Here is an 18,112-nt window from a genome sequence, read left to right as displayed (position 1 = left end):
TATGCCCTGTGTGTGTGTGATTTGTAGAGCCCTTAAATTTAAATTTATTTCAGACAGGAAAGCACCAGTCTGGTGTATAACAAGGTTGTATGAAGGGTTCATCAGACCTCTAAATACATCAAAAACAAGTAAAAACTTCATTTTTAAAAAAATCAATTTGGTAAAATACTACATTGACTTCTTATAATTTAAAAAAATTAACTTCAATTTACTGTCTTTGGGTCAAGTATTTTAACATTTTATATTGTTTTATTGAAGGCTAAGGAATTCAGACTTTGGGATCTTTACCAAGACACATTATATATTGAATAATTAGTGCTAGTCAGGATGCTACTGAAAGAGCATATAAATATTAATTTGTCAAAAACAGCAATTACAATCAAAAGTAAATATGCAAGTAAACCCTGCATTGCTTTTGTCTATCCTGCTCCCAGAGATAGGATTATTTTAAACCATGATGTGAAAGTATTTCCAGATAATTTATTCAGTATTGGTAGGAGACTTTATATTAAGTTTGACATGCAAATAATTGAGAATATCAATAAGTATCTTGTATTTATGAATATCCAATGAGGGTGTGTCCACTGCCTCTGTAAGAGAAGGACATCTTCAAGGTCTCATGCCTTCTCTAGAGAGCCCCTTGTTCTGTCTTTGATAATTCATCACATTTTCTTAAAAAATTCTGGGGCAAATTTTGGCCTTTGTTTTCAAGCTTTGGAATTGGGTATTTTCTTGTCCATCCCTTTTTTTTATTACCTGTCTGAGGTAAATTTACATTAACAACAACCACAAAAACAATCCTGTATTTTTCTCTATGGAAATTAAATGTGATATTATAAATGCAAATATTATCCATTGATAGATATACAGGTTCTATTTTTGAGCCTTAGTGAGATAGACGTACAGCCATCAATTTTGTAAAGACTTGTGTTCAAGTGAAAGAATGACAGGTGACCAGATAAAGTCTGGGTTAGAAGGACTGGAAAACAAGCCGTCAATTTGGAAGAGAAATCAGAGATAAATTGTCATCCACCTTATTTGACGGATGAGGTCATGAAACTAGTCTTATGTGTAGATAAGGTATAAGTTTTCAGAAAGACAACTTTCAATAGAAAATATTTTCTAATTCATTTCCAACAATGAGAGATTGTTTGCTATCACAAACACAATTAATTCTTTCATAGTCAACAGTACACGTGCAATCAATACAGGTATTCATGACAAAAAAATGATGAAAGTACTAGAAAGCTGTTCTCTATTTTATTAAGATTACATCTGGTTACCCCTGCTATTATCTTCACTGGAGTATGCAACATTAGCCCTCAGCATCCCCTTTCCCCCCAACACACACACTCTGTCCTTATTGAAGTTTAATGGGTACCAGAAGCAAAGGCACCTGTTTAGGCACCTCTGGGAGAAGCTATGTTTAAATTTATAAAAAAATATATTTGAGAACATTATACACTACAAGGACAACAATCATTTACACTCATTTTAGATGTTCATTTCTAAGAGATAATCTAGCAGAGATGTTATTCTAGGATCTTGTGAATTTTCTAACCCAAGATTATTTCTGCTTGCATAAAAAAGAGAAGGAACTGAAAAATGCCTATATGATCAAAACGTTGCCAAGTTGGCTTGTCTCTAAATGCTTTGATTTCATTGGCATTCCATGAGGCAATCGCTTTGATGTTTGTCAAATTAAACAGAAGTAAAAGTACTAAGATATTCAACTCACAAATTTAATATAAATTTATGTGTGTGTGTGTGTGCGTGTGTATGTGTGGTTACAGTAGGAAACAGATTATAAGAGAATATTGTGGCTCTAAAGGAGTGAATTTCATCTTTTACCCTCACTATTTCTTTAAAAGGGAAAGAAATAATAAACTAGGAAGAGATAAAGCTTATTTAAAGGCTTCATTTCCTGGGGCATATTGGGATGCATTTAAAACTGAGAACAGCCTTGAAACCTTGTGCTGGTTTTGCCTAGATGAGGACTGAATTTCTGAAGACAAGAGTACAAACACAGTATAGACATGCTATCCGTTGAAAACATAGAATCTATACATTTGAATAATAATAAAAAAGTATTCTTTATATATAAAATGTCTCCCAGATACCAAAAGATCAAATAAAAATCCCACCCCTCCTACTGCGTTCCTAGGTTGGCTGTATACTTACTTGAGGAATGTTTCACAGCCCTTGTTTCAGTGCAGTATTTTCTGGTTTATGGGGCTGGAATCAAAGGGACCACTATTCCTTCTGCCCCAACACACAGACTTACGAAGTCAGTGCTCCCTATAGCACCATACTGCAAGATTGGTGTGCATGACTGTGGCATCCATCAGACATATTCTGGTAGAGATCTTGTTACCGATAGCCTTAGCCATGGGCACCCGAGGCCTCACTCAAATTGTAGCTGTCATTCAATCCAGAAGCCAATGGGCACTCTCTTGAAGTCTGCTTGGCTCTTCTGTTCTCTTTTTTAGTAGGTCTGATTCATTAATATGATCAATACAGGTTAACTTGTGAAGTCCTATATACAACACTCTTCCTCCTCTAGACAACTTTGCCATTGCTACTTAGAAATGATGTAAATCATTGGAGGTGTGATAAATTTACAAATATTCAGTTTTTAACCCATAGCAAGGGAGATATTGGGCTAGAGTATAAAACACAGAGCATTTAATATACATAGGAAATTAAGGAGTAAAATTTTGATGCTAATTTTCCAAAATCATTTCTACTATTTCTCGTCATTATAAGATTGCTCACATATTTTGAATGGCATCCCACAGTAGTCACAGGCAAATTAGAATAACATATGCTTTACAAAACAAAAAGGCATATCAGAAAATGAGTCAAAGTAAAAAAAATAGCAGGTACCATCCATTCTCCAGTAAATAATGAATATGGAGCGTATTTAATTACAAATTTCCAAATATATATTCGCATAATAAAGACAAGGAAAATGAAACAAAATCAAATGTGTTTTGTTGAAATAAGCACATGAGCTTGAAGGATCAAGTACTGATGGTTCCAGGTGTTTTCCATGTTAGATTCCCTTTGAAAGTACTGATGCCATCAGCACTTGTCAGCTGGTACCCAATGATGTAAATTTTGAGCTTGAATACTTTTCATAGGAAAGCATCACATTCCTAAAGGAGACAAATGACCACTAAAAACTAACCATTAATATAGATTACTTATGGAGGGTTTTATCTTGACTACTAATTAAGGGAGTAATTGTATCTCTAAACTTTATATCAGACTGCCAGTGGATTTGCCAGATTATTAATGCTTTTTTAGAATACATGGGGGGTGGGGTTATAATCACATAACACAGTTTTTCATATTTTTTAAAAGGGGTTAGACCAAGACATAAGTTTCATTGACAATCTTAATGTTTTCACTGTAGACAATATCTTAGAATAACTGCAGTGAGTCACACAGCATATAACTTCTTAATGGTAAATTCAGAACCAATCTTCCAGATAAGCAAGTATAACATTTTAGTTAAAAAAAAAAAAAAAAAAAAAAACAAGAACAAGGTTGACTTCAACAAAGTTGTGAGGCCTTCCAGGTGTTTGATAATTGTGATAAATTTCAAATTTCAACACAATGACATACTGGATGCTCAACTTATCGGGTTTTTATAGATCTGTTAGTTTTTAAGACCATTTTCTAAAATGTTCCCACAGATATAATATTTTTAAATGAGAACTTAGATGATCTAGACATTACAAATTTATAATAATCTTTTGAAATTCTACCAATATTACCTCCATATTCAAAACAATGGAACTGTAACAGAACAAATAATAAATATCACACACGTTTTGTTAAATGTAAAATGCATTTTTACCAAAGTGTTTCAACATCTCAGACTTTGAATTTCTATTAAGTAGTTCTGATAAATACATAGTGCTCTTTCTTTTTTCTGGATGACAATATGTCTACTAATAACTGATGTTCCCAAGGAGCAATTTGCAATGTATTTTCAACAGAAACAACTTAACCTGAAATAATAATTGTATATATTTACTGCTTGACTCAGAAATAGTTACATTCCTTCTCCATGGACTGTGTCTTCCACAAAGAGATTTTAACCAAGGTTTTCCAAAACTGCAGTAAAAGAAATCTTTTATGCTTTCAAATACGGTGCCTTTTTATTTAAAACAGTGTAAACATAACAACTCAACACCACCAATAATTGGAAAAAGACTGGATATGTGAACACTAATTTCCTCATATGTCCCATGAAAGTGAGGGTAAATAAACAGACAAATCTTCAGGAGAGGTTTCAGTTCACCTTAGCAGTGGTAAAAATATTGCTTTATTCCAAATGAACATACAACACAATTTACTGTTCTTTTGGGGGGCTTCTTGTGAACTGAATAGTCTGGGCATTTTTATTTCAACAATTTGTTCTTCCCATACTAACCACAGAAGCCAAAGCCTTGGTCCACACAGAGTAGACTTGCTATAAAATAAATAGTAATGAGGATGACGAGAAAGCAAATGGTAACTGTCAATTTGTTAATTGTCTTGTATTAATAATTTAAGTAGGCATGATTCAAAATAAACTCACATCCTCGATGAACTCACCTTATGATACTGATATCATTAATGAGCCAATAGTTGATCCTCTCAAAAGTATTCACATCAGAAAATGGTCTAGACAGCGTCAAGAGTTTTATATGACCCCACCATGCAAGTGACCTTGATTTAAGAACTAACTGAACTTTATACTTAATGGAAAAATTTAAAGTGAAAAGATCTAAGAGGGAAATACTTTTTCTGAATATTAGATTCCCTGATGTTTCAGAACAAATTTTAGCAAGCGTAATACGCGCACACATGCACACACATACGCACAATGAACACATGTGCTTACAGCATATGTGCCCGCGTGAGCAAGTCCACACACACACACGCTCGCACACACATGTGCACACAGGCACACAAAAACTGAGAAACGCTCCTCCAGAGCCTCTAAACAATCTCAAGGAAAAACATTTCTATTAGCATGATTTTAGTGACACGATATAGTGATTTTTTTGTCTCTTTTTCTGTAATAATTTCATACCTCCAGCTGAGATCTGTGCATTCAAATCTCAGAGGAAGGTGGCACACAAGAGTAGCTAAGATTGCCCCCGGTTTCTCCTTCTATCTCCTGTCCTCCTTCCCATTGCAGAGTCTTTTGTGGCATTCTCCAAAAATCAAATAGAAAACACTACATGTGTCGACATGACATAACCTGTGATGAGGCTATTGGGTGAATAGAAATTTAGGGCTTGGGACTGGCAAGCCAAATGGCAAGGGCCACCTGCTCACTGGTGCATCCACCTGCGGGATGCAGCTCTCCTCTTTTTGAAACCAGGTAACTGCCAGTGTTTTTTAATGAGACACTGGCACTGTGGGGCCAAGGGTCTGAATTGCCCACATCTTCTAAGAGCCAAAGAGGACAGTGTTGGGACTAACCGAAATTGGATTCAGAATTCTACCCAAAAGCTTTAATGGTAAGCTTTATCCCTCCTGAAACATTTCTTTCCCTTAAAAAAATATTTTGTTAAAAAACACTATGATATGAGGGCGATAGACTATTTGGTTTCTTCTAAGTAGATGCTCTTAAATTAATGCATATAAATAATTTGTATTTGATTTCCTCTCTTTCCTGTTGAGCAAAGCATAGAATGCACAGATTCCTACATCTCAAGTCACTTGGTCAATGCAGAGTCTCTTTGTATTTCATTTCTTAAGACAAATTGCGCCTCTCGTTCTGATTTGGCTGTGGGACTCAGGGGGAGAAAGGCTGTGTTTTCGCTTGCACTGTCCTCAGTTTCTACGCTGGCCAGTTCGTAGTCTTCTGACCGTCTGGCATCAGTCAGAATTCGGATCTGCTCCTGGACAGTTTCTAGCAATATTTTCACTTCTTGTTGTTCTGCTATAAGACAATCGCTGACTGGAATACTCACATTGACAACGTCAGCTGAATAGGAGTTTTTGCACCATTTGATGCTTTTGACTTCAGAAATCCCTGGCATTTGCAGGCAGGTTTCCTCTAAACCCACTGAAGGGATGATGGGCACAGAACTGGCCCTTGTGGATGAATAGCCCACCAGGTTCTTTTGCTCCAAGCTATTAAAATAGGGGTTGGTCTCTCTTGAAGGCAGTTGCATATTTATTGATGTATTTCGTTGGGTTTTTAAACCATTGGATGAATACCTGAAAAAGAAACACAGTGTTACTCCTTCTGCTTTCTACTGGGCTTTGTTAGAGCAATACTCAATCCACAAAGCACTTTTCACATGCACCATCTCACTGAATTCTCACAGCAACCCCATGAGACGGATAATAGGTTCCCAGTTAAACAGAGAAGTAAACTGAAGCTCAGATAGGTGAAGTGACTTGCCCAAGGTCACACAGAAAATAAGTGACAGACTGAGACTCAAACCCAGATCTTCTTACTTTAAGTCCAGGGGTCTTTCAACACACCACAGCTGTATAGGCAGGTGGGATATAGTCTTCCTGACCTCTATCCTAGAATACAAAGTAAATGGGGATTGAGCAGGTAAGTGTGGCCTTTCCATTGTGACAAACAGGACACCCATAATGGCATTAGTCCACTCCATCAACTCGACCACCCTCTCAGCCCTGGGTTAGTCCAGTAGACTTGTTGTGGCCACCCTAGTCAAAGCCAATCAAGAAGCCCAATATTAAGCATCCAGGTATTACAATCACGAGTTTTTCTGCTTCACACTGATTTTAGGGGATCCAAATCCAATTTCCACTGGCACTGTGCTCTAAAGGAACCACCTCACTGCCAGATTGCTGAGCCAGCCGGTGGGAATGGGAGGCTAACAATTCCTCTACCTGCCTGGGGATGAATATGAAGTGGGTTCCACAGGGCTTCTACCCATCTAGCATCTTTCCTTACAACCAAGTAACCAAGAAACCAAGTAAAGTAGGTCTTTGGTCCATGGCAAGGGCTTGTCAAGAATGCCAATATGCCATTGCAAGTCATTTGAATATAGCAGAATCTTCTAAGATCTCTTCTTGCCTGTTCAGGGCTAGTAAATCTGTCTCCTCTGTGCTGTTCCATGACAGAAAATGGGACAGGTACATAGCAGATTTATAAAAAATGGGGTTTTGGAACTTGAACAGTAGTGTTTTATTCTATTTCTTAGTTATTTGTCCCTAATTTAAACATTAAACATTCAAATTTTGACACAATTTAAACATATCAACCTTCCATACAATAAATCTCCTTTCCTCGACTGCCATTATTATGTAAATGAAAATCATGTTTATACATGTAGATAATAATTGCAATGCAGTGTGTTGCACACTAAATACAAATCTTTATTGTAAGGACATGATGGAAGCAAATTAGAGGTCTTTCCACCAGATAGTGAACACAAACAGGGAAGAGATTTAGGCCTTTATAGGCTCATCCTCTCTTACTGTGCCTAATACAGAGTTGGTAATCAATACACTTGAACTGAGTGAACACATGAATACATAAACAAATCTTCAAGGTAAACTCTCCCTTTATATCCTACTTAATGTCTATTTTAAGACTTAATAACAACAGCTAACATCTGTACAGTGCTTGTAAAAATCACTTTCACCTCCAATTAACTCATTTTATTTTTTAAAAACCTTGTAGTTTATTTATTATTATCATTTAATGGGTGCGCAAAATAGACTAAGAGGTACTCAAATGACTTTCCCAAAATTATATCTTTAGTATGTGTCACACAGAGAATTTAAACCCAAGTTGTCTTATTCTAATTGTTACTGTCAATGTTAGAGGTTGCTAATGAACGACTATCCTAAGGGGAACCAGAATACCTTTTTGGGGATATGTAATCTTTATTCATACAAACTGCACAGCTACATATTTGGAAATTCTTGGGGAATATTACTCCATTCTCATTAGCGTTATATGAGAAATATGAGCCTAAAATATATGAGCTGAAAATATGAGCCTAAAAGTTCAAATCAATAAATCAATTTCAACAAGAAGTAAAGAAACAAATTTCAGGTTTTTGTTTCGCTCTCGGCACCATCTTGTTAGCATGATTTGTATGTATGAAAATATAGAAAGTCTGCCTGTCAAGTTCACCAGTGAAACAGAGACAAAAAATGTAGCCAGGATAGCATTTCCCACAAATCTCATCAGGGTATATACCAGCAGGTAGAATCTGGTAAGTTGATGTGCGATGGTGACAGGTAAAAATTCTTACACTTGGGTCTAAACAGTTGAAAAAAGGTGCAAATATCTTAGAGAATATAAATTCAACAAGTCAACTATGTGGCATGACTAAGACATAATCAAAGGCAATTCACGCCAAACTTTGAGGGTTCTTCTCATATGCCAGAGGACTGACTAAAGGATTTAGATGAGAAAGAGGAATTGCAGTGGACTATTAGATGTCACTTCCCAAGTCAGGCTTTGAACACATGACTGGTAACAACTGAAATTTAAAATGTTACCATGACATGAAGATGAGCTGTAAACAATGAGAACTTTCCTAACTGTGATTTTGTTCTGAATTAGACATGATTTCAAGTTCCAAAATTACTATATGCTCTGGAATCTCAGACAAATGGCAGCCTCACTTTAATTTTGCCATCAATTAAAACAATCAGGTAGTAACACTAACTTGATTGCTCAGAGGGAGGGGAAATTTTTCTGAGGACTAATTGAAATAATGTCTCTGCCCTGTTCTACCAGAGACACAGTGGCAAGCCTCACTTCCCCCCAGAGATGATGTGAGTGTCTCACCACTGGTATTCCAGCAGAAGTTTAAGTGAGAGCTAAATTTCTAGATGTGATTCTGAGTCAGAGGATTCAAAGTTCTGTATCTCTTGAGGGCCAATGATGCTTCCACAAGTTCGGTCCATGAGCTTATCATTTCACTTTGGGCCAGTCTTCCTCTCATCCTCAACAAAGAAATTACAAATGCATCTTGTCTGTAACTATGTGAGTCGAAGCATTCTTTTAAAGAAGAAAGATTCCAACTATTAGTCACTTGGTTTGGTTCCCAGTCATTCATGAGTCAGGCTAAGGAATTTGTGTTTCTCTAGGCGACTCCAAACCATCTCAGTTCCTAGGGCACATGAAAATGAATGAACACACTATTTTGAAGGCATCCACGCTTCCCTCTGAAGCCATAAAATTAGATATTCCGTTTACAAATGATCAGCCATAAATGTGATTTTTCTTCACATTCCTTGTTGATTTAGTGGTTTATTTAGTCAGAAAAGCCAGTATTCAATCGCAGCTCTTTTACACAGGACTGTGTATGTCACGTTGGGCTAGCCATTTAAACTCTGATATCCTTAATGTGCTTATCAATAATATTTCTAAAGAATAACTGAAGAGAAGTATATAAAGTTGCTAGCTAGGTGTGGTAGGTATTCAGTACATTTTGAATTTTATCTGCTTTTAAGGTGTGAATCTAACTTTTGTGATTCCATCTCTTTTTGTCTGGCATATGAATACATTAGCTTGATTTTCCTGACATGATACAGTTCAAATTCTGTGAGCCATTACCATGGCTGTCATTGACCAGGGATCCAGTCATGACAAAGTTTCCTCAAGAATCTCCTCTCCACCTCACTCCTTCCCCAGGCTACAATAAGATCGATGTTAGGTTCAAGCTGGGCTGAAGTTCTTGCCAAGGAAAGAAGCCACATACGTTGGAAGCCTAACTGTCATAGACAGCGCCCACTTGCTTGGTAAACAAGGAGCAGATGGCTGATGGCTCTTGCAAATTCATTTCCCCCTCCTCCAGGCTGGGGCCAGATTTAAGGAGGGCCTTTAGCTGTGAAATTCTATTACCAATCCCATTTCCAGTCCAGAGAGACAGTCAGTCCCCAGGGAGTGGAAAATGGCTGTTTTTAAGAACTGAGAATGAGATTGCTCCCTGAGATTCATTGTGCTGGGTGTACAGTGACTTATACTTAGAGTCACCATTTATCAACATCTGGTGGATATCACACATGGGAAAATACCTGTGGCCAGGCAACTGGAGAGAATATTCCAACCCAATAGTGACTGAACCAAAACAAAACCACCACCACGCAGAAAATAAGTGAGTCTCCCAGGAGGTTAAAAAAGCAAAGCATTGCCTGAACATGTAATGAGATCTCTGAGCCCCTGATGATATGTGCATTGTTCAAGCTTGAGCCTGGCATAGGTTCCAAGCACCCTTACTAATCGAACATATGGAAAGATGGTCATAACAGTGCCCAATAGAAAAAAAAGGCCAGCATGAGCTGGGTTTTTTGTCCACTCACAAAATCTCTGAAGTTGATTTTCCCTCACTTGTTCTTGTAACATTCATCCCAGGGAGTTTATGTATATGTATATAGTCATATTCATTAATAAGAGGCATCATTAGTTATTTACATGGAAAAGGCACTATGAAACATGATCAATTATAATTATGGGTTAAATGCAAGCCTGCTTTTCCACAGATAAGACCAAGAGAAATGCAAACTGCTTCTTGACTCGCATTATACATTTTGAACCCCTTGGCTGTTGTGTTTACTTTGCAACTGTCACCCTAAATCTGTACCAAATGCCTTTTACAGTCCATTTGGAATTGCTTCAAAATTATAAAACCTAGCCACCGGCCATTTATTTCCTATCTTCCAGTTTTCCTTAAGAAATCTGTTGCTGATCTTTGTTAGACAGGACACTGCTCCATATATCCCATGCCCATATGAAAAGAGAAACGTGAGGCTCTGTGCTAGACCTAACCCCTGTTTTGATCTTTAGCCTGATAGAGACAGTCTGGAAAAATCATCCAGGCCAAAGCAGCATAGAAACCTGGCTTGGCTTGTTCAGAGAGATAAAAACAGAGCCACAAGAACCTGGCTTGAGTGAGGGAAGTGATTTCTGAAATTTCTAGAGTAAACCCTGATTGCATTGCACTTGAAATTGCTGAAAAAATTATAACAATTACTGTGACAATAAATACCAGTACCACTTCTCTGCTTACTGTGTGTCTACTACAAACTCTTTACACACATAATTTTTAAACATCTGCCCAACAATCTTCAGGGGGTTGATATTATTTTACTCAATTATTTGTATTTTTTTTTTCTTTTTTGAGATAGGGTCTCACTCTGTCACCCAGGTTGGAGTCCAGTAGCACCATCTGCACTCAGTATAGCCTCCACCTCTGAGGCTCAAAGGATCCTGCCACCTCAGCCTCCCAAGCAGCTGGGACCACAGGCACACACTACCATGCCCAGCTAATTTTTTGTATTTTTGTTAGAGATGGGGTTTTGCCATGTTGCCCAGGCTGGTCTCAAACTCCTGAACTCAAGTGATCTGCATGCCTCAGCCTCCCAAAGTGCTGGGACTATGGGTGTGAGCCAGTGCGTCTGGTCTATTTTTCTCAATTTATAGATAAGAGCATCTAAGACCACATCATAAAATATTATCAAAGTCACACTAGTAGTAAGGAGCAGAGATGGGATTTGAATTCCAGTCAGTTTAAGCAAGGATCGCATGTTTAGTTGGGCAGTTTATGCCAACTACGTGGATAATGGTTAACATTCATCCTGTACTCAGCTCACCATGCTTTGAGGCCTCTATGGATCTGTGTCCACCAGAGGAAGAGATACCTTTTGCACTGTAAAGAGCAGCAGCAATGGTGTCCAAAGCCCACCCGTCTACCCCTAACTTGCATATATGAGTTCAGTAAGTTGTACTTTGACTTTACACTCTCAACATTGACCCAAATTCTACATTCAAGCTCAGGGGAAGCAGATACTGTACGTATGCCATGAGTTATTGTTTAGCGTATTGTTCACAATACTTATCAGAGAATTCGGTCCTTTTTCTAATCTGCAGATGAAGGAACACTTTAATCCTCCTTTGATTTTTTAAATCAAAGACAAATTTCCAGTTGTATTAGCAAATGATCTAATAACATATTGCCTAGAGAGCTACACTTACTTTCTTCCTAGTTATATTTCTTTCTAATCTAATGTTTCCCTGATACCTATTTCCATCACAACTATACATCAAAGTTGGTTCACTTTTTGTAGAACAAAGATGGCAGTAAGCATATATAGCCAGTTAATGAATAAATCAATGAATAAAACCCCAAGGAACTTAAAACTTAACTTAAAGCTATGGCATTAAAGACACCCTCCCTAAATTCCACTGCTGTTTTAAGACCTACCCTTGGCAAGGTATCGTATCCTGGTCTGGGATCCTTGATTCTTCGAGTTGCTGATATGCTGGTCCCACAATTCCACCTAGCCTACTTCGGGGTGACGGGGGTGTCCTTCTGAAGGCATTCCTATGGAGCATGCCACTTCTTTGCCCTGGGCTGCAGCAAGAGGATAGACTCCTGCTGGGGTGGAATGAAAACAGACAAACAAACAAACAAAAGACATCATAGCAATAACCTCACAGGTGGCTGCTCAAGCTTTGCAAACACTGAATCTGCACCCCAAATTCTCAAAGTTCTAGGCCAGGGCCATCCCTGAATGAAGTATATGTGGTAGAATGAGATCAGGAATAGCCCAATCCATTTTACCTTTGGAGACACTGAGAAAAAGGGAAGTTCCTGGATTTCTGGCTTTCTGGGTTAGAGCACGACTGATGAAAATCATTGCAACTTTCCAGCCAAGGTAAGAGGTGAACTTAAGGAATTCTCAAGCTCCTCATTCCCATCCATCCTGATTATCCAAGCCATCATAGCTGTCTCTCTAATAGAAATAAAAATAGCCTTCTTATGAGACACTGACAAAAACTGAACACAGTAAGCCCAGAAGGGATATGGGGAAAAAATTCACTTATTAGCGATAAAATTAACAACTTTTAATTGGCATTTTCTCATTAACATATGTGTTAAATTCCCTGTTCACTACCTCAGATTTTAATCAATCTTGACAAACTAAATTATTTTTCTTCTGAGTTTGCTTTTAATAAACATCTGATTATATATTTTATTTGACTCATACATCCAAATACCTAAATAACTATATGTTTATAGATGCCATCAATGAGCAAAACATGTAAGTGGGTTATACCACAGGCCTTAACAAACTGAGAATTCCTACATAGATTATGCACAGAAAAGAACTAGACTCTATAAAAATCCATTGCTGATGAGACTCATTACCTGTTCCATATCCATTCCCATCTCCACCCCACTGAATTGACCCTACTGTAGACTGGTGAGGAGAACTTTGCTCATGTGTAGACATTCCACGAGATGCTAGTTTATGCGGTCACACTGGTTCTGCAGTGCTCAAATAATAAAGGAACTGAGAATTCTGTGCTGCATTCTCATTTAACTCTGTAAATATCAATACAACCATAGAAAGAAAGATGAAAACATTCTCAAAATTTCAATAAATTTATCAAGGTTCTAAAGAAACCAGTCTCTCAAAGACATTTTACCCATATTACCATATTATTTGGGGTTATGTCACTTCTTCCATCAATATTACTGTTAATTCTACTTAGTCAATACAAAACAGGACTTTGAAAATATTATTTAAGGTTAGAGTTTGAAAATCTGATATTTGAGTGTTAGTAGCCACTTTCTTGGTTGTGGCACGGTGACTGATCAAACTTTATATTCCTCAAGCCAACATTAACTTCCTAAATGTGTGCAAGCAGGAGATCATATCTGGCAACATTCATTGTTATATCTTCATTCCTTTCATTCCTTTTTTTTTTTTTTTTTTTTTTTTTGAGACAGAGTCACTCAGGCTGAAGTGCAGTGGCACGATCTTGGCTCACTGCAACCTCTACCTCCGGGTTCAAATGATTCTCCTGCCCCAGCCTCCCAAGTAGCTGGGACTACAGGTGTCCCCCACCATGGCAGGCTAATTTTTGTATTTTTAGTAGAGATGAGGTTTCACCATGTTGGCCAGGCTGGTCTCAAACTCCTGACCTCAGGTGATCCACCCACCTAGGCCTCCCAAAGTGCTGGGATTACAGGTGTGAGCCACTGTGCCTAGCCCCTATACCTTTATTCCTTATATGGTGTGTCCCCAAATGCCTAACAAGGGATGTCTAGATAGCTCACTAAGCCCACAAGTTGGAGAAGCTCTCTAACAGCTAATTTGCTTCCTTGCCTTCCTACTTTTATCTACCATCCAGTGGCAATGATGGGGTCTGCAGGGCCTGAAGCCTTGGATGCTAGAGTTGGCTGCAACTGAGTATAAGTCTCAGGTCTGCAGGTAACTAGTTACTAGAAGCATGATGCTGATGGAGGTACTTGTACCAGTCAGAGTCCTGGAGAGACATAGATGGCACTTTAACCTGGGTCATTGTTAGAGATTTTGCTATAAACAAAAGTGTGATAAGTGTTCGAGGGGAAAAAAAGCAATAAATGAGACTGCTGTGCCCCAGGACTACTATGGGAAGCTGTTATTATCCCTCTGACTTAAGGGACAAGGAGAGGGAGCCGTTCCCAGAATGCAGAGAGAAAGTGAGTTGTAAGGAGGGGGCCGCACTGCAGGCTCCATGGCCCCAGAAAAGGGATATAAGGAAGGCAACCAAGCAGGGAGGAAGGGGACACAAGTGCCATGACCTCACTGTCTTCCCTGCCATCTATCTCATGCCTGTGCCTCACAATGAACCCACAGAAACCAGAGGACATAAGAGCCTGCAGCCCTCTTGGTGTACAGGGCAAGGCAGAAAACAAAAAAGGTAGAAACTAGCTGCCAGAGTGAGAAGGGAGTGACAAAAGGAAGATATCAGCATTCTACTTAAGAATTTTCCTAGGTTCGCTATGGGATGTGGAGGTTTAAAGACAGGAAGTATGCAAAGTATGGGGCATGGAGCCTGGCACACAGTAGGTGCTCAGCACGATGAGTTCCTCTATCTCCCCTGCCACAGCTGGCAATTCAAAGGGTCCTCTCTGTCACTGAAAACCCTGGAATTATTTCAATGCAAAAAACCTACATACATGCTTTTTATAAGTGACATGGCGGGGCACAGTGGCTCACACCTGTAATCCCAGCACTTTCGGAGGCTGAGGTGGGCGGATCACCTGAGGTCAGGACTTCAAGACCAGCCTGGCCAACATGGTGAAACCCCGTCTCTACCAAAAATACAAAAATCAGCCCGGCATGGTAGCACGCACCTGTAGTCCCAGCTACTCAGACGGCTGAGGCAAGAGAATCCCTTGAACTCAGGAGCTGGAGGTTGCAGTGAGCCAAGATCACACCACTGCACTCCAGCCTGGGCGACAGAGCTAGACTCTATCTCCAAAAAAATAAAATAATAAAAAAAGATAAGTGACTTATATTGCCAAAATATAATGCCATAAATATGACATGCCGTAATAGATTTATTTTCTAAACAGATGGGATTTTTTTGAACTAAACATTAGAAATAATGGCTTTGAATTAATAGCTCTGTTTCATATATGAGTTATCCAAATGAGTCATATTTGCAGTGCACAAAAGAAATTAATTATTCATAGTTCGCTAAACTGTCATAACAACAAAGTATATCAGTATGAACTAGTGACCTGTCTTAAAAAGAGTTTTATGCCTATTGATCAATCAGCTATTCAGGCCTTCTAACTCAGTGGCATTCAGGAAGTTATGGTGCAGTTTGCAGGATATATAAATCAGTGCCTGGGTTATCAATCATGAAAACGTTCAAGTCTATTGCATGTTTTACAAAACAAAAGCTATGATATATTAAACTATAATTTACAAAGTTCTAAAAGCATTTTGTAAGTCAACCCTTGCCCATCTATCAGGACACAGTGTATGCCAACAGATACTGCAATGTCATTGATCCAAACAAAAAGGAAGGTCTCTTAAAGATGTCCTTATTTAATCTGTGAGTGACTCCTAGACACCATAGGAGAAGCCAAGTTTAGGAGGGAGCATAAAAGCACACGAGAACTGGGGATAGGAATATTGCAGCTCAAACATATTAAGAGCTGATGTTTTAAAACATATATATCAATTTTAAAACATTTATGACAGAATACAGTTCATATAATACTAGAATGATATTATACTGAATTACTTGACTAGGTGGAATACTACTTTAACGTGTCATAATCAGGAGGAGAAAACACCATTTGGGAGAAAATATCTGTCTTCTGAAAGACTGGTAATATTGGACTTATTTCCCTAATTAAGACAACTTCCATTAGGTCCAGTGAAATGAAATGCTCTTTTCACAGGAAAATATTCTGTAAATGCAACATTGATATAAATCAAAACTTGCAGTAAGAATAGCTAAAGCAATTATCCAAGAGCCAAACATATTTCAATCCTGAATTGGACATAGATTCATACCATATTCTTTTAAATGGCAAACTCTCAGTGTTCTAGTCTCTACTCATGTAGAATGAGAATAAAAATTACCATCAAGTGCTGAGGATTAGTGTCAAGAGTGACTAAAAATCTCAAAGTAAGTGTGGCCAGAAACAATAAAATCCTCTTCATGTAACTCATTAAAAGGTGAAGGAGAAAGTAGTTTTCTTCTATCATGTATGTTTCCGGCTTGGTGTTGTGCAAACTATTGCCCAGCATGTGAAAACAAAGGGGCAACAACATTCAACTTTCATTGCTGGGAACAACTCTTATTTACTTTTTCATTGTTAAAATGTTTATTTTTTCATAATTTTTTCAAATTGTAAAATATTGTACATCTCACTAAGAAAAGGAAGCTTAAATCTTTGGACAACTTCCATAAAGATTGAGGATGTATATCTGAACACAATCTAGCATTAGTCATAAACTTCATCATTTGGTTTAGAACAAATACCTTTAATATCTGGAGTTTCAGAATCCTGATAACAGAAAAGTGTGGACTAGAAGATGCTGAAGGACAAGTTAAGCTTTAGAATGCTATGAAATGTGTCAAATAACTATGTTTTTGGCTTTTTCTCCAAAGCAGCCAATTTCTGGGAAGCTTGCAAGAAACTGCCACCTCATTTAAAACAGAAGATTTTATAGACCCAAGAAGAAGATTCACCAGGCTTCTTCCCCATGGAAAATTTTACTTTGTAAGAACCATATTGGAAAACCTGAAGTCTGTCACATTAGGCTGCATAGGGAAGAATTACTCATTAACTGTGTAATCTAGAAAAGGCGGGCTAGATAACATATTTTTTAAAATAGTTTTTCAGAATGCATTTTTTTTTTTTTGCTGGTCTGTAGCTTTGATGGGTGTTATCTATAGTTCTATCAGGTTTCTTACAGGGGCAATGCTGTCTGCTGTGGAAACTGGTATCTTTGGTTTACCTGATGTGAGGTGTTTGAGCATCTACTCCACATAGAACTACAGGGGAAGCAAGAACAGTTGTCTCTCCTAAGTCATGCTGCCAGTCCTTGGCACGTGCCACCCAGCATACACACAGTGTGAAGGTGCCCACACCCACCATGATGAGCTACTTGTACCTGTGGTGTTTGACAGACTGGCTTCCTCTGTCAGGAGAAGGGACCTCAGGGAATGACTGGGGGCCGACAAAACTTGACTCCATCATTTTCTCCAATGCAGTCACAGGATGCCTTTCCACCTTAGAATACTGTGGGAAATCACATGTACAGAGTTGAGATGAAGGATACATTATGGAGGGCCTATAACACCAGAGCTAAGCATTGAGAAATTACTGGAATTCCAGTTCCTACTGGTCACCTGACTAGAGGAGCAGGAGATAAGACATAATTTGTGTCCTGTTTCCAATACATTGAGTATTCACCTCCCCTGCCCCAACCATCTCTGTGCCTAGACAGGATCCATTGAAGAGGGTTCTTCATGTCAGCATCCCAAGCCTGCTATCTCATTTTAATTAATGTACACCCACGGCACACTGTGACTGACAGCCAAAAGGCACTTACAAGTATGTTTTAGTTGATGTACATCTTACCAAAAAAATTGAATTACTAGCTGGGTTACTAATAATAGGGATTGAATCAACACTTATTAAATTTCATAACATTCTGAGAATGATGAAAGACATTGGTTCAGAATATCTGGCCACCACATTCCACTGTTTTTCTCTTTCAGCTTGTTACCAGGTAGTTACCATGTTTAACAAGAGAAATTTGTGAGCATTTCACTCCTTATAGTTCAGAACTCTTGGTTTCT

At 38.2% G+C, this 18,112-nt stretch overlaps 1 protein-coding gene across 12 annotated transcripts in view; it reads right to left on the bottom strand.

Annotated features, from left to right (window-relative positions):
• Positions 1-2,670: 2,670 nt before the first annotated feature.
• NRG3 (neuregulin 3) overlaps positions 2,671-18,112 on the bottom strand; it is a 1,116,866-nt gene continuing 1,101,424 nt past the window's right edge. For 4 of the 12 annotated variants that reach the window (XM_016918770.4, XM_016918771.4, XM_054660299.2 and 1 more), the window contains 3 exons: positions 17,422-17,549; positions 12,213-12,383; positions 2,671-6,228 (listed from right to left, as the gene is read on the bottom strand). In XM_016918770.4, the coding sequence (XP_016774259.3) occupies positions 5,721-6,228; positions 12,213-12,383; positions 17,422-17,549 (807 nt within the window). In that variant the 3' untranslated portion in view covers positions 2,671-5,720. Of the gene's footprint in view, positions 6,229-6,471; positions 6,544-12,212; positions 12,387-17,421; positions 17,550-18,112 lie in introns of all 12 variants that reach the window. The other 8 variants (XM_054660295.2, XM_054660297.2, XM_016918765.4 and 5 more) reach the window with 3 other exon arrangements.

The sequence above is a fragment of the Pan troglodytes genome, chromosome 8 (assembly GCF_028858775.2).
Source record: "Pan troglodytes isolate AG18354 chromosome 8, NHGRI_mPanTro3-v2.0_pri, whole genome shotgun sequence".
In the NCBI taxonomy this organism is placed as follows: domain Eukaryota; kingdom Metazoa; phylum Chordata; class Mammalia; order Primates; family Hominidae; genus Pan; species Pan troglodytes.
The sequence above is the reverse complement of the archived record's forward strand: the minus strand, read 5'-3'. Positions and strand labels throughout refer to the sequence as shown.